General features: G+C 40.4%; 1 protein-coding gene across 1 annotated transcript in view; it reads left to right on the top strand.

The window, feature by feature from the left end:
• LOC136885328 (protein takeout) overlaps nucleotides 1–27,015 on the top strand; it is a 55,849-nt gene that overhangs the window by 3,163 nt on the left and 25,671 nt on the right. Inside the window, exons 2-3 of the mRNA XM_068230291.1 lie at nucleotides 16,250–16,342; nucleotides 26,048–26,204. Of these exons, the coding sequence (XP_068086392.1) occupies nucleotides 16,250–16,342; nucleotides 26,048–26,204 (250 nt within the window). The remainder of the gene's footprint in view (nucleotides 1–16,249; nucleotides 16,343–26,047; nucleotides 26,205–27,015) is intronic.

The following is a 27,015-nucleotide window of genomic DNA, read 5'->3' as shown; positions in this document are numbered from 1 at the left end:
TCACGGCCACGGATCAAAAATCACACCAATACAACCAGCTTTTGGTCTATTAGACCCAGTGCGTATGTACAGCATTTCGCCCACAGCGCGCTTTTGGGCTCATCATTGGACAGACACCCTTTTCCTAGCACTGGTAGACTACTGTCATTATTACACTACTGTTTAACATTTTATTCTTTAAGTATTAAAGGTTTTTTAAAAATTGGCGTTACGTCGCACCGACTCAGATAGGTCTTATGGCGACGATGGGGGTAAGAAAGGGCTAGGAGTGGGAAGGAATGGCCATGGCCTTAATTATGGTATAGTCCCAACAATTGCCAGGTGTGAAAGTGGGAAATCACGAAACCATCTTCAGGGCTGCTGACAGTGGGGTTCGAATCCACTATCTCCCAAATGTAAGGTCACAGCTGCGCGATCTTAAACGCATTGCCACTTGATCGGTTTTAAGGTTTTACTTGTCGTATGTAACATTGTCTAGTTTTTGACATAAATATGTCTTATGGCTATGGGGTCGTCTGAAAGTTTGCATCACGAAATTCGCGGCACAAAATGTGCGACGCGATATTACCTAGCAACCGTGCAGGCTGTGATCTGAAGTGTTAATGGATGGCCATAACTGAGAGACCTGCTATCAAAGAGGGGCGTTAGAGTAAAGAAGGCCAATGAGATCTTGCAGGTTGTGATGTGAAGTATTAATCGATGGCCATCAATGAGAGACCTAATATCAAAGAGGGGCAATAGAGTACAGATTGTCGATGTGATCTTGCAGGCTGTGATGTGAAGTATTAATGGATGGCCATCAATGAGAGACCTAATATCAAAGAAGGGCGTTAGAGTACAGATGGTCGATGTGATCTTGCAGGCTGTGATGTGAAGTATTAATCGATGGCCATCAATGAGAGACCTAATATCAAAGAGGGGCACTGGAGTACAGACGGCCGATGTGTTCTTGCAGGCTGTGATGTGAAGTATAGATGAATGACCATGACTGAGAGACATATTATCAAAGAGGGGCGTTAGAGTACAGAGTGTCAATGTGATCTTGCAGGCTGTGATGTGAAATATTGATGGATGGCCATGACTGAGAGACATATTATCAAAGAGGGGCGTTAGAGTAAAAAGTGTCAATGTGATCTTGCAGGCTGTGATGTGAAGTATTGATGGATGGCCATGACTGAGAGACATATTATCAAAGAGGCCTCTAGAGAACTGATTATTTAATTCGTGGTAGTTCCATTGACCCTGAGTCAGTTTCCCCCCTTTCGACTAGTCGACTCCAAACTCCATACAGATGTCTCTCTAAAGCGATTTGTTAAATATAAATAAATTAAGTTAATCGTTATCAATTTGAGTTTCATTTATTTAATTTATTTATCATCATTTCATTTTTCTCAAAGGGAAACTAACAGCATATTTTTCATTATGACCCAACGGATAAATTCAACAATACTGTAGCTGTCGCAGCGTTATTGATGAGAAAAACAAGAAATGAATAGCGTCTGAATGGTTGAGAGATAAACTACAATTTTTGGAACTGGCAACGAAATGATTCCGTCAACGAACTTGTAATTAATTATATAACTTCTATCAGCATTGGGCTAAATTTCTTTGTGCTTTTTAACAAATGATTCGCAAGCTTTGTTTCGGAGGATACGATTTGAATACTCGGATTTTACCTCTCACGAACAATGAATCGCCTTTACAATTATTAAATAAATTTCCTTCAGAACTGTTTATTCTCCTTAGTCATATTGTAATTTAATTAATAATGCTATTTGTTTTACGTCCCACTAACTACTTTTTAAGGTCTTCGGAGACGCCGAGGTGCCGGAATTTAGTCCCGCAGGAGTTCTTTTACGTGCCAGTAAATCTACCGACACGGGGCTGTCGTATTTGAGCACCTTCAAATACCACCGGACTGAGCCAGGATCGAACCTGCCAAGTTGGGGTTAGAAGGCCAGCGCCTTAACCGTCTGAGCCACTCAGCCCGGCTCATATTGTAATTTGAGACAGTTAACCCTTTATAGGGCAAACCCCTGGGGTACAAAATACATTACTTATTTGGTTAAATACCATGTCATTGGGGTCTACTCTTTAGGTTTTGACCAAAATCTACTCTTACATCCTACCCTGAAAATGTATTATTATTATTATTATTATTATTATTATTATTATTATTATTATTATTATTATTATTATTATTATTATTATTATTATTATTATTATTATTATTATTATTGTACCGGGCGGTACACCTCCACGCCGCTAGTTCAAATATTGCGCCAATTTAAACTCCTCTACAGGAGAAATCCTGAACTTTAAAAAACTGTATTAACTCAACAGGTTCTCCGAAGATGGCTCTGTGTAAATTTTGATGTGTTTTTGGTTTTTCATTGATCAAGAAGTGTGGACGTTCTCTACCAGATGTCTCTACACAAAAAAAAAAAAAAACTATGATCATGCACTCTGGTGCAAAGGAATGAACCTTTTTGAAGAAATTTTGTATTCAAAAGTTGTTGTCTTTACTAAATTTTGTTCTTTTATTTTTGGGTTGGCAATATTAATCCTTCCTTCCGCCAGGTTTGAACTTAGCCAATCCCAAATTTCTTTAATTAATTCTCAGCTAATCATGTATGTCTTCTTCGATATGGATATGTAGCTCTAAGCTATCCAATAAAGTTGAGGGGGTGTGTCTACTCATTCTTGAAAGGTCTCGAATTTTCCACGAGGGTATAAAAACTGCTGATTTTTTTGTCTCCGCGCCACTAGTATAACATCTAACTCTGTGTGTGAATATGTAGCAGGGGGCGGGAAGCGCCTCGTTCTTCTGACAGCAGTACTTCTACAACATCTTTATTTCTTGCTAGCTCAGCAGTTTAACTGTCGGGGAAGGTTCGAAACCTTTAATATGTAAACTATTAAACATGTAAACCCTTTTTCTGCTAAACTTCAGTTTTCTTGATCTTTAATTCGGGGATAGAGAGTGCTTTACCCTCTCGAGCTCTCCTTCATTTGAAATTGAGGTGACTACGTTTTAGTAACCGTTTCTTCTCTTCCTTAATGTATTAAAGTTTTCTCAAACGAGTCACCTCCCTAGTATGAGATTAGCCCCTGTATAATCGGCCTAGTGCCACCTAGGTTTTAGGAAGTGTCATTCGGGAGTGCAAGTATTCGCCTCCATTCATTTTGGTATTTTGGTCCACATGAATTAATTTATGATTTTTTTTCCTATTGAGGCCCTAGTAGGTTGGGTACTAGTTACCGCTGTGTATTTAAAAGTATGCCTTAAGGGCAGTCAAGGGTAAAGGTTGTTTATGGCCTTCTGATAGGCTTGAACTATTGAGAGCGGGTCAGCTCTTTCTGGTACCGTATTTTAAAAGGTGCCTCGAGGAGGCTTCAATCAATCAATCATCAATCAATCATACTGATCTGCATTTAGGGCAGTCGCCCAGGTGGCAGATTCCCTATCTGTTGCACCCTAGCCTTTTCCTAAATGATTTCAAAGAAATTGGAAATTTATTGAACATCTCCCTAGGTAAGTTATTCCAATCCCTAACTCCCCTTCCTATAAATGAATATTTGCCCCAGTTTGTCCTCTTGAATTCCAACTTTATCTTCATATTGTGATCTTTCCTACTTTTATAGACGCCATTCAAACCTATTCGTCTACTAATGTCATTCCACGCCATCTCTCCGCTGACAGCTCGGAACATACCACTTAGTCGAGCAGCTCTTCTTCTTTCTCTCAATTCTTCCCAACCTAAACATTGCAACATTTTTTTAACGCTACTCTTTTGTCGGAAATCACCCAGAACAAATCGAGCTGCTTTTCTTTGGATTTTTTCCAGTTCTTGAATCAGGTAATCCTGGTGAGGGTCCCATACACTGGAACCATACTCTAGTTGGGGTCTTACCAGAGACTTATATGCACTCTCCTTTACATCCTTACTACAACCCCTAAACACCCTCATAACCATGTGCAGAGATCTGTACCCTTTATTTACAATCCCATTTATGTGATTACCCCAGTGAAGATCTTTCCTTATATTAACACCTAGATACTTACAATGATCCCCAAAAGGAACTTTCACCCCATCAACGCAGTAATTAAAACTGAGAGGACTTTTCCTATTTGTGAAACTCACAACCTGACTTTTAGCCCCGTTTATCAACATACCATTGCCTGCTGTCCATCTCGCAACATTTTCGAGGTCACGTTGCAGTTGCTCACAATCTTGTAACTTATTTATCACTCTATAGAGAATAACATCATCCGCAAAAAGCCTTACCTCCGATTCCACTCCTTTACTCATATCATTTATATATATAAGAAAACATAAAGGTCCGAAAACACTGCCCTGAGGAACTCCCCTCTGAACTGTTACAGGGTCAGACAAATCTTCACCTACTCTAACTCTCTGAGATCTATTTTCTAGAAATATAGCAACCCATTCAGTCACTCTTTTGTCTAGTCCAATTGCACTCATTTTTGCCAGTAGTCTCCCATGATCCACCCTATCAAATGCTTTAGACATGGCTTGACATTACTAAGCGGGAGCAAGAGCTCCATGTAATCAAGGGGTGTTCTGCCCTTTGGTAATTTGTAGATGTGAGCTGTGAGCTCAGACTTTGGGGCTCGTAGCCCAGAAATTGTAAAGTTGCCTTGTACCTGGTTGTAACTGGTTGTTATTTGTTGTACGCTCTAAATTCTATGTCTCCATTGTTAAGTTTTGAAAATATAACCTTTGTTGAAATTTTATTCATCTTTCGAACTTGTAGTTAGACCCATTCCAGCCCGCACCTTCTTTCACCTCTGCTGTTCCACAGATACCTCGGAACAATTATTATTATTATTATTATTATTATTATTATTATTATTATTATTATTATTTTCTCTATACGCCCCTGAAATCAGAGGAACTGAATACCATACAGATTGACTAAATTTATGTTTTTCCAAAATATACACGAAGTTTTGTTTTGGATATAAATCCATTTTTCATAATCTGGGAAGCTAATACATCTTGTGACGGATAACACGTACGTCCACGACCTTACAGTCTTGCTGCATGTTTTCATATTAGTGAATATAACATGTTGGCCAGAATATTGTACGAAAAGGCATATGTAAAACATGTAACTAGAAGCTTTGAAGTATATTTTCCAATATTTATATTACCAATTGCATTGAAAATGAGTACGTTATCAGTATGCAAAACGAGCACACTATTTCGCTTTTCTTGGTACCGTACTTCATGTGTAGATCAATGATAATTTGATAAAATCTTTCAAAGTTAACCACAAAATATGTAATCTATGTTTACAAAATAATCAAACTATTCAATAATAATAATTAATAATGTTATTTGCTTTACGTCCCACTAACTACTTTTTAAGGTCTTCGGAGACGCCGAGGTGCCGGAATTTAGTCCCGCAGGAGTTCTTTTACGTGCCAGTAAATCTACCGACAAGGGGCTGTCGTATTTGAGCACCATCAAATACCACCGGACTGAGCCAGGATCGAACCTGCCAAGTTGGGGTTAGAAGGCCAGCGCCTTAACCGTCTGAGCCGACTCAGCCCGGCAATCAAACTATTCAAAAATATATATTGTTACGTTATATAAATCAGGAAAATCCAGTATCTCGCCTAAAATGAGCTGTATTTTACGGTCAACACAATGCTTACACGAGTGAAATTCAAGTGGCGCTCTCTGGTAAACAAATGTACCACTTCCGGAAGTGGAACGATTCAAATAGCCGTGAAGCGCGAGTTACGAAAAAAGTGGTAAGTATACTTACCATAGAGTAGAGGCGGCAAACTATCGATAGTAATCGCCATCGATATTTTCCGACAGTATGAGCAAGACCGACTACACTATATCAGACCGTAATATCAAAACCAAGATGGTGGACGTCGTGGGCGCAGTAGCTGCCGACTGATGAAGGTTAGGTTAGCACGCAATAACTTCGTTTCGACGATAAACCAACTTACGATTTTCGGAGATGTCGGAATTTAGTCGCGCAGGAGTTGTTTTACCTACCAGTCAATTTACCGACACGAGGCAGACGTATTTGAGCACCTTCAAATACTACCGGACTGAGCTGGGATCAAACCCGCCAAGTTGGGGTCAGAAGGCCCGAGCTCTAACCGTCTGAGCCACTCAGTCCGGCGTCACATTAAATTACTTGTGTTGATACCACCGAAAGAGCTACACAATATCTGGTTCAATCCGCCCGAAATTACGTACATATTTTGCAAACGGTAGTAATTTATCATGATAAATGTAACATCATAGGGGAAATCACTGTTGCACCTATGAAAACGCTTCGCGAACAACTACTCATCACATCAACTAGAAACACATATTCTGCTAGAATAGATGGACAGCCCCACAGCAAAAGAGAACAACAAGCTGATTATTTCGAAATTTCACTTAGTCAGATAACGTTTTCTCTTAGATTACACTTCGCTGGATAGAGGGAAATACACTACAAAACTGTTCAAATAATATTTATATCATCATTTCGAGTGTTTAAAAATAATTTAAGGTGCGAATTCCTCAATTTATTCACTCTCATAAGAACTATGAAACATAACGTGTTGACTTAGTTTCGAAGTGGTGGACAATTTCTAATGTTCAGCACTCGATGAAAATGAAGTACACCCGAAATGATTATGCCAGCCCAATGAACAGCCCCGGTGATGTTAAGCCTTCCTTACTGGAAACTCTTAAATCATATGTTGACATATGATATAGTAGCACTTCAAACCATGATGGTAAACTTAGCAATGAAGCGTTCAGACACTAAAGATATAATAGGATTTCCCCCATTGAAGAACATGAGTAAAAGAACTCTATTGACTCTAAACAATGATGTCTTTAACCTACATGGACGAGCTTCAGTTTGGTGTAGACTGCTTGATAACAGATATCCACAGCATGAATCGGAAGGTATTGGTACAATAAAACCCTTGAGTTACAAACGAAGCTAATCCCTGCAAGTCACTATTTCTTCTGTGTAACAGTGTACAGATTGCTCCATTTGTCACATTATAAGTTTTGTTATACACCAAGATCTATCCAAATGTTCCCGTAGGCAAGCACAGATTCTTTTAGAATACAATTGCATATAAATCACGCGACACTTTGAAGCACATAGACACTGAAGGAACATCACCATACCAATCTATCTAAATGAATTTTTTTTTTCGAGGAATACGAATAGGTCCACCATTTAGAATTAGAAACATAGTCTTCCCTAATCTCAGACTCACTCTCAGTTGACACATGCACAGTACTGTCTTGTAGAAATATTCACGATGTATGTTCCTAATTCATTTCTCTCTTAATGTTTTATTCCTTAGAGAACTTAAGAATAGACGTATGAGAGGTATTGCCATAGTTCGATTTAAATCCGGTTCACAACACGATGAAAACAAACATATTCTCACATGACTGCGTATAATTACAGGTCTTAGTGACCACAGACCCATATAAATACACTCATACACTTACATTCTACATAGAAACCAATACTTATCGTCAACTTACATGAAATTATTTCGACTGAATAAGAAAACAAAAACGAATAGGCTCACTATTATCGGTTGGAAAGAGATCTTCCCTAACCACAAATTTTGGTTACACACATAGCCTACGATAGTTTGGTTTTTAACTTCCAAAATTTCCCGGTGAATATTCCTTATTCATTTCTCCTGTAGAGATCTATCTTTAGGGAATTTAAAAGCTTCAGCAACGGTATAATTAGATCTACAACCACGAACGCAGCAGGAACGATCCATTTTGTGAAATGCTGCAGCGCGGCAATATGAACACTATTATACACTAAAAATACCATCATATAAACTCCTAAAAATACATCATACTAATAAACCGTTCTAGATTATTATTTTACCAAACATATACTTTATACTTCAATAACTCGATCAAAATAACACTTTTTAACAGAATTTAAACACAGATATGAACCAACTACATGTCTCAAACGCTCGCCCACGAAGTCGCCATTTTCCTCCCAATCGATAGTAGCCTTAAGGTCTGATATATTGTAGTCGGTCTTGGTATGAGCTCTACTATCGATAGTAATCGATAGTTTTCAAAAAGTGGAACATGAAAATAGGACATTCACTGAACCCAATCCACAAAAAATTCAGTAGAAATTACAACTATTTCATGCTAGCTAATTTCAGAAATTCAAATCGGAATCACTCATAAATCTACTTAGTCGCACGTCCAAGACATTCTCGAATTGCACGCGCTTGCTCATAACTTAACCGCCCGAGAAATTCTCGTTCAGCTGCAGTGTTCATTTGCGATCGCCCGACATTTTCTCGGGTATAGTAACATCTTTGGAAAAATGTTTTATATCATTCTGAACGGATGGCAGGAGAGTTTTTAGTTGTTTCCGTGAAGCCTTTGGCCTAAAATTTGCCTTATCTTCTCTCGCCTATAAGTTGTACAAACTCTTGACTCGTCAACTGACAAGGTAAACAGAAATGGCCAGCGCAAAAAGGAAGAAATGTTTGTCTGATGACAAAATAAGTGACTCGCCTACATCAAAGATGTATCTCTAAATTATATTGGTAATTCTGATAGTAGTAATAATGATTTTTCGCATGATGACCTGGTATTTCTAATGAATGTGAGGAAGATATTTTGTCGGAAACAATGGTGATGTAGCACATACATTCGTGTGGAAAAAATGTAATATTGTAAATACTGAACGATCTAATATCATTCCATTTAAGGATATTCTGGTGTAGAGGTTCTTTTACAGTATTCCACACCCATTGCACTTAGGTAACTTTTCATCCTCACTACGCCTAAATCACCTCCAAACGTCAGGTATCTTACTTTTGGGCATCTATATATGAAGTTCACAATTTTAAACCGGTACATTAAAGTTACTACCAAACAGTGAAACATCTGTACAATTTCTGTTAGTGCGAAAAATAAGCCAATAACGAAAGAAAAAAACTATCGTTGACTATCGATAGTAGACAACTGACTATCGATGTCAGACGATAGTGGTCGCTATCGATAACTATCGATAGTACTATCGATAGTTTTCCGCCTCTACCAGAGAGCGTTACTAGACTAGTAATGGGAAGAAGCAGTTCACCTCTGGGAACTAGTTCATCCACTCTCGCTCTCAACAAAGAACTACTTCACGAACTACTTCGCGAACTACTTCAAAATGTGTAATTTTCCCGCCAGAGCACTCTGCAACCGCTGAAGTAGTTCGTCCGCGAACAAGTTCTTTCTCATTCCCTTCACACAAGGCTTCATCGCTTCGCGAGCTTTCCAGAACGAGGAAGTACACAAAGCGGACAATAGGTAGCACGCAAGTGCACTTCTCTGTAACATTCATAAATGCTATAGAGGTGAACGTTCCTATTACCGGTAATGTCAGTTCAAAGATAATAAAAATTTCTGTTAAATATTGTCGACTTGAAAATGAGATGTTTTAAACGTGGATTTGCTATCGCAGGAGAACCCTTTTCTTGGTGGTGATTGCATCTCCTGACTGAAACATAAATTTATAACATCTGAGCGTTGGTCAACCTTTTCCTCGCCGGTGGCGCTAAACGTCAGACTCCAACACTCTCGCTCCCAAGAAAGAACTACTTCACGAACTACTTCAAAATGTGTAATTTTCCCACCAGAGCACTCTGCAACCGCTGAAGTTGTTCGTTCGCGAACAAGTTCCTTCCCTTTCCTTCACACTCGTGAAGTCCTACAGTTCGCGAAGTAGTTCTCGAGAGACGAGTAAACACTTCACAGTTTGTGGGAGTGAAGTAGTTCCCGAGAACTAGTTCGTTCGCGAACTACCCATCACTATAAACTAGACTAGAAAGCAGAATATTACGGCCACTTAGGGTATTGCCATCTGAACAGACTCTATGGCAACTGAAGTGGTAAATATATTTACCACCAACCTATAAAGGGTTAACCTCTCAACGTTTTGAAATACTTGAAAACAAGATGCGGCTACAGACAAGCATACACACCCACACTGACTTGGTTCAGACGGTTTAATGGACTGGTAGGCCTTGCCGCCAAACACATTCCAGCCGGTCACTACGGGCAAGGTCACGCGGTGGTTGTCCGACCAGTTCGACAGCGAATGGTACCTAACGACAGCGGTGTCCACGGGAGCTGTCTTGAAGCTAGTTTTGGGGGCGGGGGCATGGTAGGGAATGCGACACAACGGAAAGCATTTAAAGATCCATTAATGTGATATCTTATTCTGCAAAGTATTTTAATATTTATGAACAAATTCTTCGCCAGCCCCACCACTGAAGAAGGAATTGCTGTTAGCCATTTCTGGGCAGCCTTTGTGTGAAATATGTTTATGACATGAGATAAGGGTGTATTCTGTTGTTTTCTGCCCGAAGGCAGGTCCAAACCTCCGCAGAGGTGTCCCTGTTATCCGGAGGCCCCGGGTTCGATTCCCGGCCAGGTCAGGGATTTTTACCTGGATCTGAGGGCTACTCAGTCTAATGTAATGGCGTATGGCCTCCGTTGAGGCCGGGTGTGGGTCTTTTTCTCGTAGACAGCCTATTAGGCGACCTGCATGTCTGTGAAGATGAGGGCCCTACCTAGGATGATTGCTAATGCTGAATACGCTACACACACCCAGCCCCCGAGCCATTGGAATTAATCAATTAAAGTTAAAATCCCGGACCCGGCCGGGAATAGAATCCGGAACCCTCTGGACCAAAGGCCAGCCGCGCACTCAGCCTACGTGATTGATTACAGTTGAGAAGCTATATGAGGGTGCGATGCGGTCCCGATCTAGAGAGACAAGAATAACGGCCGAGAGGACTCGTCATGCTGACCACACAACACCTCGTAATCTGCAGGCCTCCAGGCTGAGCACCGGTCGCTTGGTAGGCCATGGCTCTTCGGGGCTGTTGCGCCATTGGGTTTGGTTTGGCTTAGAACAAATTCTTCCACGAATTATACAGAAAGTTACCCTTTTTTTTATAAGTTTCCTTTCGTCGCACTGGCACAGTTAGGTCTTTCTTTCTTCCTTTCTTTCTTAATCTGTTCACCCTCCAGGCTTGGTTTTTGCTCGGACTCAGCGAGAGATCCCACCTCTACCGCCTCAAGGGGAGTGTCCTGGAGCGTGAGACATTGGGTCGGGAGATAGACCTACATCTGGGCAGGATGACCAGTACCTCGCCCAGGCGGCCTCACCTGCTATGCTGAACAGGGGCCTGCGTGGGAGATGAGAAGATTGGAAGGGATAGACAAGGAAGAGGGAAGGAAGCGGCCGTGGCCTTGACTTAGATACCATCCCGGCATTTGCCTGGAGGAGAAGTGGGAAACCACGAAAAACCACTTCGAGGATGGCTGAGGAGGGTGTCGAACCCCCCTCTGCTCAGTTGACCTCCCGAGGCTGAGTGGAGCCCTTCCCAGCCCTCGTACCACTTTTCAAATTTCGTGGCAGAGCCGGGAATCGAACCCGGACCTCCGAGGATGACAGCTAATCACACTAACCACTACACCGCAGAGGCGGACTGGTAAATATTTTCATAATACAATTTCTAAATGGTCAAGGTTGTTCATATCCAACAAAGCAATAGCTGCATTTTAATCAATGGGACTAGGACTATGCGCGGGTTCATGGCGTCCGTGGGTCTACTGTTCCCCTGTCGTATATGTTTGTGCGAGGCTCTACGGTAGGCACACTTCAAGACTGAGGTACCATTTTAGACCGAGCTCGATAGCTGCAGTCGCTTAATTGCGGCCAGTATCCCGTATTCGGGAGATAGTGGGTTCGAACCCCACTGTCGGCAGCCCTGAAGATGGGTTTCCGTGGTTTCTCATTTTCACAACTGGCAAATGCCTGGGGCTGTATCTTAATTAAGGCCTCGGTCGCTTCCTTCCCACTCCTAGGCCATTCCTATTCCATCGTCGTCATAAGACTAAATTTCGGCACCGGATTTTTTTTTTTGTATGCATGTTGAGTATTCAGTATTATTATTATTATTATTATTATTATTATTATTATTATTATTATTATTATTATTATTATTGTGTGTGTGTGTGAGGCATTTAATAGTTGAATTGTCGGGCTCAGTAGCTCAGACGGTTAAGGCGCTACCTTCGAACCCCAACTTGGCAATTTCGATTCTGGCTCAGCCCGATGGTATTTGGAGGTGCTCAAATACGTCAGCCTCGTGTCGGTAGATTTACTGGCACGTAAAAGGACACTTGCGAATCTAAATTTCGGCACGTCAGCGTCTTTGAAGCGGGGATTGCAATTTCAGCACTTAGCAAAATAATTGCCGAGCCGAGTAACTCTTTCTTACTGTGCATGTACGTTGAGTATCCAGCATGAAGGCAGGTTGGATCTTCAAAATTAAAATTATTATTATTATTATTATTATTATTATTATTATTATTATTATTATTATTATTATTATTATTATTATTATTATTATTATATATAATTCGCTGGGGCCATCAAGGACCACGTTAAGTCTTGTTGCATTTGACACTGAACTTGGCCTTCTTTAGAGCCCAAATTTCCCTCATTCTTTGTGAGTGGGCCTGCTTACGCTCCTCTGTCCAAGGGGCACCGTGTCTTCTCTTCGGCTGCTCGTCTCGGTTTAGCCCGTTCGTCAATATTTTCTTGCGGAATTGTTCTCTGTTAAGGGCGTCTTCAGCTGAGATATGTAGCATTTGCAGGTCTTCTTTGGTATTTCTAAACCAGGGAATTGTGGTTTTGTGGTTTGAATCAAAAAAGTGAAAGATTTCTTTAGTTAACTTTCTTCCGTCCATTCTTTTCAGATGACTGTAAAATCTCTTTTGATGGATTCCATTTCTGTACTTTGATCCCAAGATTCCTCTCACAATTTTGCGTTCTCTTTTCTCCAGTTCTTCAAGGAGTCCTTTGTTGGCATTTAGAGACAGGGTTTCGGCTGCATATAGAACTACTGGCTTCAGAACTGTTTCATAGTGACGTATCTTGGTGTTTTGGGAAAGGCATTTTTTGTTGTAGATTGTGCGGGATGTTTGGTAGGCTATTTCCAGTTTGCGTACTCGCTCCTGAAGTGCTTCTTTGTCCAGTCCATTTTTCATGATGATCTCACCCAGGTATTTGAATTTGTCTACTCGTGTGATGTCCCCGTATTTTGTATGGAGTTTTGGTGGAGCCCCTTTGATGTTAGTCATTACTTCTGTTTTCTCAAACGATATCTGCAAACCAGTTTGTTCGGCAATTTCCTTTAAAATTTCAACTTGAGCTCTAGCGGTTTCTATGTCGTTTGAGAGAACAGCAATATCATCGGCAAATGCTAAGCAGTCTGTTGCGATCCCCTTGGATTTGGTTCCTATTCTCAATGGACTGTAGTTGGTTTCCTGTAATCTCACCCGCCAGGTTCTGATGATCTTTTCAAGAACACAGTTGAAGAGTGTCGGGGATAGCCCAACACCTTGTCGGACTCCTGTTTTGATGTCAAAGGAATGCGAAAGACATCCGTGGAACTTCACCTTGGATTTTGTATCGGTCAGGGTGGCTCTAATTAATGCCAGCAGTTTCAAATCAACACCAAATTCATTTAAGGTGTTTAGCAGGACTTCCCAGTCAATGGAGTCGTACGCTTTCTTAAAGTCCACAAAGACAGACACATACTGCTTGGACCTTAGCGTACAATATCTGATGATCGTTTTGAGATTTTGGATCTGTTCAGCTGTTGAGCGACCTTTTCTGAACCCTCCTTGGTATTCACCTATTTGATGTTCGACTTGTGCTTCCAAACGCTCCAGGATGGCAAGTGATAGAATTTTGTAAGTCACGGGTAGCAAATATATTCCTCTGTAGTTGTTGATGTTCTTCATGCTGCCTTTTTTGTGTAATGGATGGATCAAAGCTATTTTCCAATCTTCGGGTAGGGGCTCCTTGTTCCAAATTTCTTCTATTTGCTTTTGCAAGATATCAAGTGATTCCTCTGGGGCATATTTCCATAGTTCTGCTACTACTGAGTCTTCCCCCGGCGCTTTGTTATTTTTGAGACGGGCAATGTGGCGCTTGATTTCATCTCTGTCGGGTGGTCTGGAATCTGGGTACCTGAGTAAGGGTTCCTTGGTCTCAATGGCGCTTTGAGGTTTAGAGCAATTAAGCAAATTCTTGAAGTAATCTGCCAGAATGCTGCAATTTTCTTCATTTGATGTCGCCAGTGTGCCGTCCTTTCGCTCAAAGCATAGAGATGGTGGTTTATAGCCAGTGAGTTTGCGTTTGAAGGCTCTGTAGTACTCTCTGCTTTCATTCTTCCTAAAGTTTTGTTCTATCTTTTCAATGAGAGATTTTTCGTATTTACGTTTCTCAGTTCTGAACACCCTAGCTGCTTGGGCACGTTGGGTTTTGTAGGTTTCCCAATCATTTTCTGATTTCGTAGAGTAGTACTGTTTCCACGCATTGAGTCTTTCTTGGAGGACTGATTCGCAGGTACCATTCCACCAGGCATGCTTTTTTCCTCTCTTGATTTCTGCAACGTCTTTGGCGGCCTCAACAAGGAGACTTTTGGCGTTGTTAAAAACAGTGTCATTTGGTCTAGCCTTCTCCTGGAACTCGTCAACCCTTTGCCGAAGTTTATCATTGTCGAAGCGTGTGATCTGTTTGGTTGTCTTCCTTGTGTTTGCGGGAATCGGTTTGAATTTGATAAGAGACATATAATGATCTGAGGCCACATTGATGCCTTTCTTTACCTTGACATTCATAATCTCAGGGCTGTTTCTCCTGGAGATTGCAACATGATCAATTTGGAACTCTCCGAGAGCTTGGACGGGAGAACGCCAAGTCATTTGCTTTCTAGGTAGATGGCGAAAGTGGGTCGACATAACCTGCAGGTTGTGATTTTCGCAAATGGACACCAGTCTTTTGCCGTTGGGATTGGTTCTTTTGTGAGCAGGATAATTTCCTATAACTCTCTTGTACTTCTGCTCACGACCTAGTTGGGCATTGAAGTCACCCAAAAGAAGCTTGACATGGTGTTTGGGAATTTTGTTCAATTTTTCATCCAGTAGGTCCCAGAAATGATCAACTTCGTCTGGATCAGTCTTGTTCTTATCGTTAGTAGGAGCATGTGCGTTAACTAGGGCGTAGGTTTTGTTCGCGCATTTAATTGTGAGTATAGACAATCTGTCATTCACAGGTTCGAAATTTGCAACCGATTTAAGGATCTTGGTTCTAACAGCAAACGCGGTTCCAAGCATCACAGCTCCATTGAGGATTCCTCTTTGCGCTTTGCTCTTGAAAAATCGGTAGCCTTCGGATTCAAAAATCTCTTCATCTGGGTACCTTGTTTCCTGTAGGGCCATTATGGATATCTGATTTTCGTGAAGAGCTTTGGTGAGGGTTTTCAGCTTGCCAGTTTGTGTAAGTGAATTTATGTTGAAAGTTGCTAGAAAGGTTTCAGATTTTGGCCTGAGTTTTTGACTCTTCGGGGTACACCGAGACGCTCCGACTCGTCTCTTGCATGATGTCGAGTCTCCCCCAGAATCCGAACGAGACTCGTGCGCCGTGGCGTTCACGACGAGGGATTTATCCGAAGATTTACCCCCTGGGGTATGTTTCTTGAAATGTTGTGCCATCATGCTTTTTGACTTGACTTTGCTTTGGACGGGTACCCATCCTTTTACAACTAGGGTTGTTAGCCCTAGAGGTTGCCTCAAGATGTTTTCTGGCTTCTGGTCATTTACCAGTCTTCGCCGTAACCCTGGCAAGAGACCAGTTTTTTTTTTCACGGTGGTATTTTATTTCCCTACTACCCTCTGACTCTGCTGGCGGCAGAGCCAGCGAGCTTCCCCAATTCCAATGGGACGCGCCCGATGGAGGTAACCGGTAAATCCCCACACGGGTTATTATTATTATTATTATTATTATTATTATTATTATTATTATTATTATTATTATTATTATTATTATTCTCCGTTACGGTCTTCTAGGGACCTCCAGTACTTCATCTGCTCACTCTGCCTCCCTTTCCTCTCCTCCCACCATTTTGAGCCTGTTTTCCTTCCCTCCCGACCTTTGAATCGTTCCAGTTTTAACACTTTCTTTCTAAAAATCTCTCTCTGTTACTTCTTCTTCTTCTTCCCTTATCTTGTTTCTTTATCTTGTTCTTATTACGTGTTATCATCACATACGAAATAATTAATCCAGTTGGAAAGAGTTAAGATATAACTATTAACCTCACCCTCTGTTCTAATTTCAGCCCCCTTCATAAAGGCTTGTTCGAGGAACGATCCTAAACTCAACGAATGTGCAGTCAAACATGGCCGAGAAGCTTTACCATACGTCGTGCAAGGTAAGTTATCGCACGCTCTTTATAGAAGATAGAAAGCGGAATAGAATATAGAATATTATACGACAAACTACAGGTATAAAGACAAAGTCGGCCATAGACAAAAAATATATGTACATGCAAATTAATTAATTTTTTATCTATATATGGGCCACTCATTGTGGATAAATGCGGGACATCTAAGTGAAAGGAAATTGTTCTGCCAAGGAGTCATTAAAAACACACTTCTGCTTCGGCATTTTGAACAGTCACAAACACATTTCTTAACTGTTCTTCGCAAATATGCATTCGTGTTATAATCATGTGTCAAGTGATGGCAGGAGGGTACTTGGAATGAGGAGATACAGGCTAGGTTATGAATTAACTCGATAGATGAAGCTGTACACATAAATCGGGTTCGGAGTTGGAGTCATGTGAAGCGAATGGAGGAGGATAGTTTACCTAAGAGAATAATGGACTCTTGTTATGGAGGGTAAGAGAAGTAGAGGGAGACCAAGAAGACGAGGCGAGAGAGATGTAGAGGTGAATACAGGTTTTTAGGCGTTTAAAGGGTTTGACATTCCTCATCACAAATCCTAATGTTCTGTATGACTCAGCAACTGCCTTCTGTATATGTGGGGGGTGAAGGTGAGTTCTCGGTCTAATAATATCCCGAGGTCTTTAACCTCATTTACTGGTTTCAGGTCATCGTAACCTAGTTTATAGTTAAAGGAAATACACGTTTTATTTCGGGTGAACGACATCGATATATATTTCTCTACATTTAGATATAGTTGACTTTCACTCGTCTAGTAAGTCAGCTTGGAGGTTCGCAGTCGTTAACAGTGACAATGGATTTGAATACCTTAAAGTCGTCGGCGTATAGGGAGCCCGAGAATTTTATTCGTTTAGATAAGTCATTGATTAGCGGCCCTAGATTATAACCCTGGACTATTCCTGAATTTACAGGGTATTCTCTGGATGAGTTTCTTTGATAAATTACATACTGCTTTCTATCCCTTAGGTAGGAGCTGAAAAGACATAGTAGTGGGTAAGATAATCCAAGTATATTTAATGTTTTTAGGAGTATGTTGTGGTCAAATTTGTCAAAGGCCTTTTCGAAGTCAGTAAATATTGCGTCTGTCTGGCCACCTCTATCAAGTTCTGCGGATATTGATTGCGTAAAATTTATGAGATTTGTTACTGTAGATCGTCCTGAAATAAATCGATGTTGCTGTTCTGATATTAAAGGCCTTGTATAGACTGTGAGTCTATGGCATAATATAAATTCGAAAACATTGGCTATAGCTGAAAGAATTAATATTGGTCGATAGTTTTTTATTAACATTGGATTACCCGATTTAAACACAGGACATACTCGGGACAGTTTCCATACTGTGGGATATATGGATCTTTTAAGAATTAAGTTATAAATGAAGGGGAGAGGATATTTCAGTATATCTTTGCAACCTTTTATAATTATAACATACGACGGTATATGATCTGGTACCGCGGAAGACTTTGGCTTGAGCTTTTTTAACGTTAGTTCAACATCCTCTACAGTAATGCTGTAAATGTGGATATTGCCAGTGGATCCCGATGGAACCTTTGGACTGTTATATTGAGCTCTTTCTTGGGGATATACGACTGAAAGTACGTTGCAAACCCTTCCGCAATGTTTCTATCATTCTCTAATACTCTATAGAGTTGTATTCATAGGTATTGAGATTATTGTTGTTTTTTCTTTTATTCTTCACCCACGTCCTAAAGGTTTTAGTATTATCAGCGATATCCTGCTCTACAGGTGTGTTTATGCTACCGCGAAAACACCACTGACCTCGGCCGGGATCGAACTCGTGATCTTGGGGTTATGACCTAACGCGCTAACCACGCACGCACCAGCGCCGGATACCGCTAACATGACTTGTTTATGTGACAAAATGAACTGCTGTATTCTAACACGCGTTACTGAACTGTATCACGAACATATGCTTTCAATAATAATAATAATAATAATAATAATAATAATAATAATAATAATAATAATAATAATAATAATAATAATAATAATAATAATAATAATAACTTAAAATGAAGCATTTCAGGGCGTATGTTTATAGGACATTTTTCCTTGTGTTCATGTGAAGAACCCACCATAACCGCCTGTCCAGGTATTTCTGATTCACTCTGTACAGATGTAGATATTTTTGTATGTGTAAAAAGTGGAATAGTCTCGTTCACAGCTCAGCCAACAATTGATATGAGCTTGTGCGGCGGGCTACGTTCTAATTGATGTGCATGTGATATGCATAGGAAAAAACACCTTGCTTTAAAATTATGAAGTGCAACAAGTTTTTAAGGTGGGTCGAGCAAGGACAGCTGGTATTTACTGATAATTAGTAAATGGACAATTATTATCCATTACCAGCCTCACAAACAGTCTAAACTTGACGTAAACTGCAGCCTTCAAAATGAGGAATGTCCAGTGGCAGTAATCTTTATATTTGTAAGGTCTCTTAGAAACGTCTACGGCATGAGGCCCTTTTCGTATTTTTGATAATAAATGGGTCTTATGGGCTGGTGTTCATCTGAAAATGTGTCAAAATTTCCTTTGCGAAAATCAGAAGATAATTCTTTTTTGCTATTGGCTTTACGTAGCACCGACACAGATATGTCTTACGGCGACGATAGGACAGGAAAGGACTAGGACCGGGAAAGAAGCGGCCGTGGCCTTAATTAAGGTACAGCACCAGCATTTGCCTGGTGTGAAAATGGGAAACCACAGAAAACCATCTTCAGGGCTGTCGATAGTGGGGTTCGAACCCACTATCTCCCGAATACTGGATATTGACCGCACTTAAGCGACTGCAGCTATCGAGCTCGGTGAAGATCATAAATATGTCTTATGTGTCTCTCAGTCATGGCCACACATCAACAGTTGCTATAGTCGTAATATTGAAAGATGCGTTCCGACAGCTCTTAGAGGGAGGTGTCCCAGGGGCTCTGAACGTTGGAGTGTGGATTGCGACTACGGGGCCCTTAGCTGAAACCTGGCATTGCTTCCACTTAATTGTGGCAGGCTCCTCATTTTCATCTATCCTATCCGACCTCCCTTGGTCAACTCTTGTTCCTTTTAGACCCCGACAGTATTAGAGCACTCGACGCCTAGGGAGTCTTTCATTTTCATGCCACCGAGCTCGATAGCTGCAGTCACTTAAGTGCGGCCAGTATTCGGGAGATAGTGGTTCGAACCCCACTGTCGGCAGTCCTGAAGAGAGTTTTCCGTGGTTTCCCATTTTCGCACCAGGAAAATTGCTAGGGGTGTACCTTAATTAAGGCCATGGCCACTTCCTTCCCACTCCTAGCCACTTCCTGTCCCATCGTCGCCATAAGACCTATATGTGTCGGAGCGACGTAAAAGGAACTTGCAAAAAATGCATTTTCACACCGTTCGTGGCCCTTGTCTTTCTTTGGCCGATACAGTGGCGAATATATAATATATTTTTGGGGGGGGCCAAGATTGATGTAAGGTTAGATTAAGTAATTTTAAGAGGTCAGACGATTTCAAACATTTTAGAAAGGAAAACGGAAACATTGATTTGGGCTGATACATACATACATACATACATACATACATACATACATACATACATACATACAGTACACTAATGGTTACAAAACGAAGTCCAGGTTTCTTGGTACACTTGCAAACTTATCAAGAACTGCTTCATCACTAACTATAATGTCTCTGTGGATAGAGAGTAAAGCAAGCCCGTTAAGCCTACTTTCAGATGTGCTGTTCCTTAAGTAAGTCTTCAGTCTCCTTAGGCTAGAGAAAGTTCTTTCTGCGGTTGTGATAGAAACAGGAAGAGCGGGGAGTAATTTGAGAAGGGTATAAATATTGGGGAAGAAAGTCTTGTCACATTTTTCTAGAGAACTTACAGCCATTTTGGGAAGATTTTAAGGATTTTTTTGACTCCACTTTTCTTTCCACCACATAAACTCACTTTGCACAATCTCTTTATGTGACAGATTTCCTTCGTAGAAACTAAAAGTAGCCTCCAATGAACCGAAATCTGTTACGATACACAATTGTGGAAGGATGTTTTGTAAGGATGCAACTATTTCCTTGTGAGATTCAAAGCATTCTTTTAGTGAGTTACAAAAATCGTCCAGGTATGGCACATAAACTGCTAACTGTTGGCTCGGAATCTCAACAACGATCGAAAATTCCCATCATTTTGGTCCGGTTCTTCAAGGCTTATACATTTTTTCGGGGGGGGGGCCAGGCCCCCTGGGCCCCCCCTTATATACGCCCCTGGGCCGATACCTTCATTTTTCGAAGTGTCGGATCCCTTTCAGTTTTTTCTCTCTGGTTAGTGTTATATAGAGGATGGTTGCCTAGTTGTATTCCCTCTTAAAACAATAATCACCACCACCACCACCATTAGAGGGAGGTCCGTTTAGTGTCTGCCTGGGAGGCGAGAAGGGAGTAAGGGGTATGGTTGCCATAGAAACGAGAGCGGACCCACTGCGGTTGCTATGGAGATAAGCCTGCTGGCCGGCTCGTGTTGTTTGGAGTTAACAAACCTCTCACTTCAAAATCAAAATCACTTTATTTGCAAATGAGGTCTCTACCTCGGTGACAAACGATATACAAAAATACATTATTATTATTATTATTATTATTATTATTATTATTATTATTATTATTATTATTATTATTATTATTAAGCACTAAATTTTAAATTAAAAAGGAAAGAAGACATTTTCCTAAAATTTAGTATTATACCATTTACACTACCAATTTTGTCAATTAAATACGCGGCTCAATGAATTTATAATTTATATTATTTACAAAATTATACTCCTAATATCTTCAGGTACTGACACACATAATCAACTAATATACAGTATGTGGAATCGCTTCAAATAATACTATAAAACTGCTATAAGATTTAAATTTACATTACTTTTTTTTTATTTTATTTTTTTTACCATTTTGGTATAACGACCTGCTGCGTCTTAACCAGAGCCCCTTTTGCCACCGCTTTTCAGAGTTCCTGAAGGGCCTTCACAGCTACCGTAGCGGCCCGGGGCCCTCGAAGTCCCCACTGTACTTCATCCCTACGCAGTTGCATAACTAGTCTCAGTTACGTACAACAGGACACAGCGGGGTCTGAACGAACGAACAAGTGAGCCGGAAGCAAGGGAAGGAGAAAGGAATTTAGAAATGTGGCAACGCCGTGCAATGCTCCTCCCTCCAGTCTTATCTGCCAAAAAGCTTCTTTTAATATTACGGGTATAGGTAACATCATGTTACACATTTGTATCGCTAATTCCAGATGACCCCCAACCAAAGACACGTTTATATCAAAATTTACTTCACGCAATTAGCGACACAAAATGTGTGAGGCAATTACCCAGCAACCATGCAGGCTGTGATGTGAAGTATTGATGGATGGCCATGACTAAGAGACATACAGAAGGCTCTTTTTTCAAAATGTCTTATCGATTGGGATGGAAGGGCTCATCGGAAAATTTGCGTTACGAAATTACCATCACAAAATGTGTGATGGAAGTGTAACCAAATAGGTTACACGGATAATAGCAGAAAAACTCTCAAAAAAGCATAGTGTTCGGACGAGATAGCGCCATTAACGCTATCCAGCGGCTCACGGTTATAACTACTTACGGATCCCGTCTCTTCCTGCATGATATAGGCCTAGGCCTAATACCTCAACCAGAAATCTGGAAATTTCACTTGAATACAAAAACGTATTGCTTTTAAATTTTAAAGGAATTATGAAACAGGATTTTCAAGTATCGGTACAAAATGTTTAATCTGGGGTTATAACATTTTATTAGTCACGAGATAAGGCATGAAAAGTGACATCCATTGCACGCCTACAGCTAGACCAAAACCACTCACATGTTGTACCGTCTGTAATTTTCGTACAAGGCACAAAAAGTGACAACTATAAACATTCAAAAATAGCTTAGCCTACTGTACGTACGGTTTTTTTTTCTGCAAATTAAAGTTTAGACATCAAACGTAACTGTAACAATTCACATACAACTATAGGCCGTGCAATCATGTTTCCATTAAATTCACTTAGCCATACATACCGTATATTCTATTTCTTGTAATTGCAGTGACAACTTTGCATGTACCATAATAACATAAATCTTAAATATGTACTGTAGATATACGTGCACATTATCGTGAAATCACATATGTGTTACTTTCTATAATTTGACATTTTTCCTTTTCTGTTGATATGTACAGGAAGATAGGAATTATTAGTTTTATTTGCAAAGGCTTTATCGAGAACTGGTACGTATTTATGGACCAACAAGAAATAACAATTGTCACACATACCATCTACACTAACATTTCAACTCATACATTTCTTTATTTTTCGGAAATCTGTAGGAAGACTTTGACGCACTTTACTGTCGGTAATTATTACAACCATATAGAGCGCAAATACTGCCTTCTGCAGTCATATGAATAATTAAATATTATTCACACTTGACATTGTATAACTCCATATCTGTTGATGCCCAGGTGATAGAGTACACTTCGAGCCCCCAGAGTCACCGTCCCAAGTTTTCAAAGCCTCCTTTCCGCTGTTGTTATATCTGTGGCTTGGTTCTAAAAGGGCCAATGTCATTTTTTATCGAAATTGAGATATTAACCGATACAAACGCGTTTTATCCTGGCTGGCAACATGTTAAAAGGGCCAATGTCTCTGTTAAGTACCCAACGAACAGTTAACGTTTAATTAAATAAGCCCTTGCTGATAATGTTAGATTACCAATAAAAATTAGAGACCTGGCAATTGTTAAAGAATATGATAGAAAAAAATAGCGTTCAGTAAGGTGACTTCCACAAAGAAAGTATATGGTTATTTAAAGTTAGTTAGTTGAAAAAAATAATTGGAAAACTAAAAGCAAAACTTCAAATGCTCATAGCTCAAAAACAGGTTTTTTGACATTGGCCCTTTTAGAACCAAGCCAGAGATATATCTATCTATTATACAAAATAACATGTCGTGACTGACTGACTGACTGACTGACTGACTGACTGACTGACTGACTGACTGACTGACTGACTGACTGACTGACTGACTGACTGACTGACTGACTGACTGACTGATTCATCATCGCCGAGCCAAAACTGCTTGACATAAAGAAATGAAATTTTGAGATAACATTCATATTCGAGTGTAGGTGCTCATTAAGGGAGAATTTTTGGATATTCCGTCGCTAAAGGGGTGAAAGGGAGGGGGAGTGAATTGTTTAAATGGGTATATGTATATCTCAAAAACTTAAAAGTTTACAGACGTAAAAACTGGTATTTGGAATCTCCTCTTAAAATAAAGAAACATATTTATTTGTTTTCGGAAAATCCCATTAAAGGAGGTGAAAAATGGGGTTGAATACTTACATCTCAAAAACTGAAGATGTTACATACATGAAAAGTGGTATTTGGAATCTCCTTTAACATTAACATTATGTATTTGTTTTCGGAAACTTCCAATTAATGGGGTAACAGGAGTGACAAGTGGGGTGAATTTAAAAAAAAGCTATATCCACAGTATATCTCAGAAACGTAACATGTTGTAGATGTGAACATTGGTATTTGGGATCTCCTGTAAAAGAAAAGAAACATAGTAATTTGTTTTCGGAAAATCCACTTCAGGCGAATTGAAAAAGGGGCGAATGTTTAAAATGAGCATATCTACAGTATATATGATAACTTAACCTATTACGGGTGAAAATTGGTATTTTTAATAGCTTTTAAAAATAATAAAGAAACCTCCATTTTTGTTTTTGGAAAAACACTAGGGGGGAGGGAAGGGCTGAAAATGGGGTTGAATTATTTTTATTAGGATACTGGTATCTCAAAACTGAAGATGTTACAGCGGTGATAACTGATACGAGTATTTGGACGCTCCTTTAAAAATAAATATCTTTTTTGTATTCGGAAATCCACTAAAGAGGGATGAAAGAATTGAAAAATAAATTATTTGTATGAGGATACGTATATCTAAAAAAAAAAAAAAAAAAAAAAACTAAAATGTTACAGACGTGAAAATTGGTACTTGGAATCTCCTTTAAAAATAAATAAGGAAATACGCATTTTGGGGGGAGGTAGGCAGTGTGGGAAGGACTGTGAGAAGAAGTGAACAAAGTAGAGTTTGGAAGAATAAACTGTTGTATGTCTGTAGGGGTAGGCGATGTAGAATGATGGATTGTTTAGAGGATTGAATGAGGAACTGTTAGTAGGGGTGCAGTGTAAGTGTATGTAGAATATAGTGAATACATAGTAAGAGGATTAAGGTATAGTGATAAAGGAGAGTTTGGAATGATGAACTGTTGTGTGTGTCGAGTGGTAGACTATGTAGAAGAAAGGATTGTTTATATGTGTATGGTCTGAGTACGATCAGGCTGGAATAAGCGAAGTGGCGGAGTGCATGCCTTAAGAGGTGAGAAAGAGGGGTGGGTCTGTCCCATCCCAAGAAAGAGCTGAATAAGTACGTCTGCTCGTGGAGAGGGACGAGTGGAAGGAACTTCGCTGTCAATGTGACAGCGAAGACAAGCCGTGTAAGGAGATCTAGCTAGACAGGAGATAAGAGTGTGACCGGCCGCGTGTTGGACCGGCTTCCGCCACATGCGTCCTGTTACGTAAGGAATGGTGAGGAACACATTGTCAGCAAGGGTTCTGTGAGGTTCGGTATATGGCCTCACGAGGCAGGGCTGATGGCGGTAACCGTGGGTTGGATGGCATGTTTCCTTACCAGGAGATTTGCCGTGACCAGTTTTTTTTTTTTAAACTTAGTCTTAGAACAAGGTAGTTAAGTAGTTAGTGTAGATAGTTGTTGAGGTAGCATCTTCCATGTGGTGCTGGCTATCCTCGCATGTGTGGGATGATATAGAGTAGATGTAGTAGATAGTTAGCTATAGATTTAGGGGGATAGTACTTACTCAATCTCTTTATTACCAGATACCGATGGTGTTGTACTATGGTTGGAAATAAAGATATGTAATATACATAATTCTTGGCATTGATGAGAATGTCGTTATTAAATACAACCCCTAAGCCTTTACAATTAAAACAATTGCGAGTAAAGTTGCGACGGGTAATGCTAGTAGTATATAAATGTATGTAACATTACACACTGTCAGTCTGCATGTATCATTCTGTAAATTGTATTATTGTTCAATAAATGGAATGGTACCCAGGGTACTACTACTAAATGTTTTCATTTCTGCCCTGAACGGGAGACGCGGACCTCCTAGATGGCGACGCCGTCTCCCAAGCCAGGAGATTTGTATCGGAGATGTGGGGAGAAGGTGAGAGGGTTGGTGACCGTGGCGTAAACTAGAAACTGTCCCGGCATTCCTGTTAGTGCAGGAGAATGGAAAACCACGGTAAACGATTCTCAGGACAGGACAGCCCCTCTCCATCTTCCGAATACAGAGGCGTAGAGCTATGGCTACCCCTCCTTTGCTCGGTTGGTCTGACGGAATGCAGAGCTGTCGGACCACGGACTAGCCGTGGCTAATTGTGGACCGAAGTCTACTTTACAACTGCCAACCTTTGCTGTATTCAATCAATTGCGTCTCTTAATTGTCAAGTCACACACAGCCTGAGCACTCCTTAACAGAGAGTTTTCCTCTGTTATTATACTAAAATATGTATAAATCTCCCTGTTCCAGGTAACCCTCAAGTGAAGATTCCCCCACTGGACCCTCTGTTTATTCCCGAAGTCAGAGTCGACCAGACAGGCAGTGGAGGAGGAGCTGTGGGTGCTGTCCTCACCTCTAGAGATATTACGGTCACAGGACTCAAAGATACCATCTTCGAGCGCGCTAAGTAAGTAAAATACTCTACTATACATTCAATAAAATTATTTTCCATCAAGGGTATGAAAGAATTCGCTAAGGACTCTTTCTTGGCATACGTGGGTATGTAAACAGTTAAAAGTAAAGGTGCTAAGATTGAACCTTGAGGAACACCATGATGTTATCTCAAGAACGCTTCAAATGCCATCCACGAGGCTGGTGTTCACCTGGGTCAAAATGAAGGACCGATTTACCACAAAGCCGCCAATGCTTTTGACTACATGCCCAAAGAATCTTGGGTTACCCCGAAGAGCTAGTAATCAATCAATCAATCAATCAATCAATCAATCAATCAATCAATCAATCAATCAATCAATCAATCAGTCAATCAATCAATCAATCAAATCATCTGCATTTCGGGCTATCGCCTAGGTTGTAGATTCTCTATCAATTACTTACATAGCATTTTCTTTAAAGTTTTCAAAGAACTTAGAAATGTATCGGACATTTCCCTTGATAATGTATTCCAGTCTCTTACTCCTCGTCGTATAAATTAAAATTTGCTCCAATTTGTCCTCTTCAATTCCAACTTTTATCTTCATATTATGATCTTTCCTACTTTTAAAAGCTCCGCTCAACCTTATTCGTCTACTCATGTCATTCGTTTTGTCGCCATTGTCACCTGCTGCCGGGTTCTGGATTAGAAACTGGAATACCTTTCGCCACATGGGGTCCTAAAACTGTGGCTTCGGACCCCACGACATCGGATTTCTAGGATCGACTGGCACGTGTGCAACGGCTGTTCACGCGGGCGCCGTACGGAAGTCTAGCCTCCTTCATTT

Source organism: Anabrus simplex, chromosome 14 (assembly GCF_040414725.1).
Source record: "Anabrus simplex isolate iqAnaSimp1 chromosome 14, ASM4041472v1, whole genome shotgun sequence".
NCBI lineage: Eukaryota > Metazoa > Arthropoda > Insecta > Orthoptera > Tettigoniidae > Anabrus > Anabrus simplex.
The sequence above is the reverse complement of the archived record's forward strand: the minus strand, read 5'-3'. Positions and strand labels throughout refer to the sequence as shown.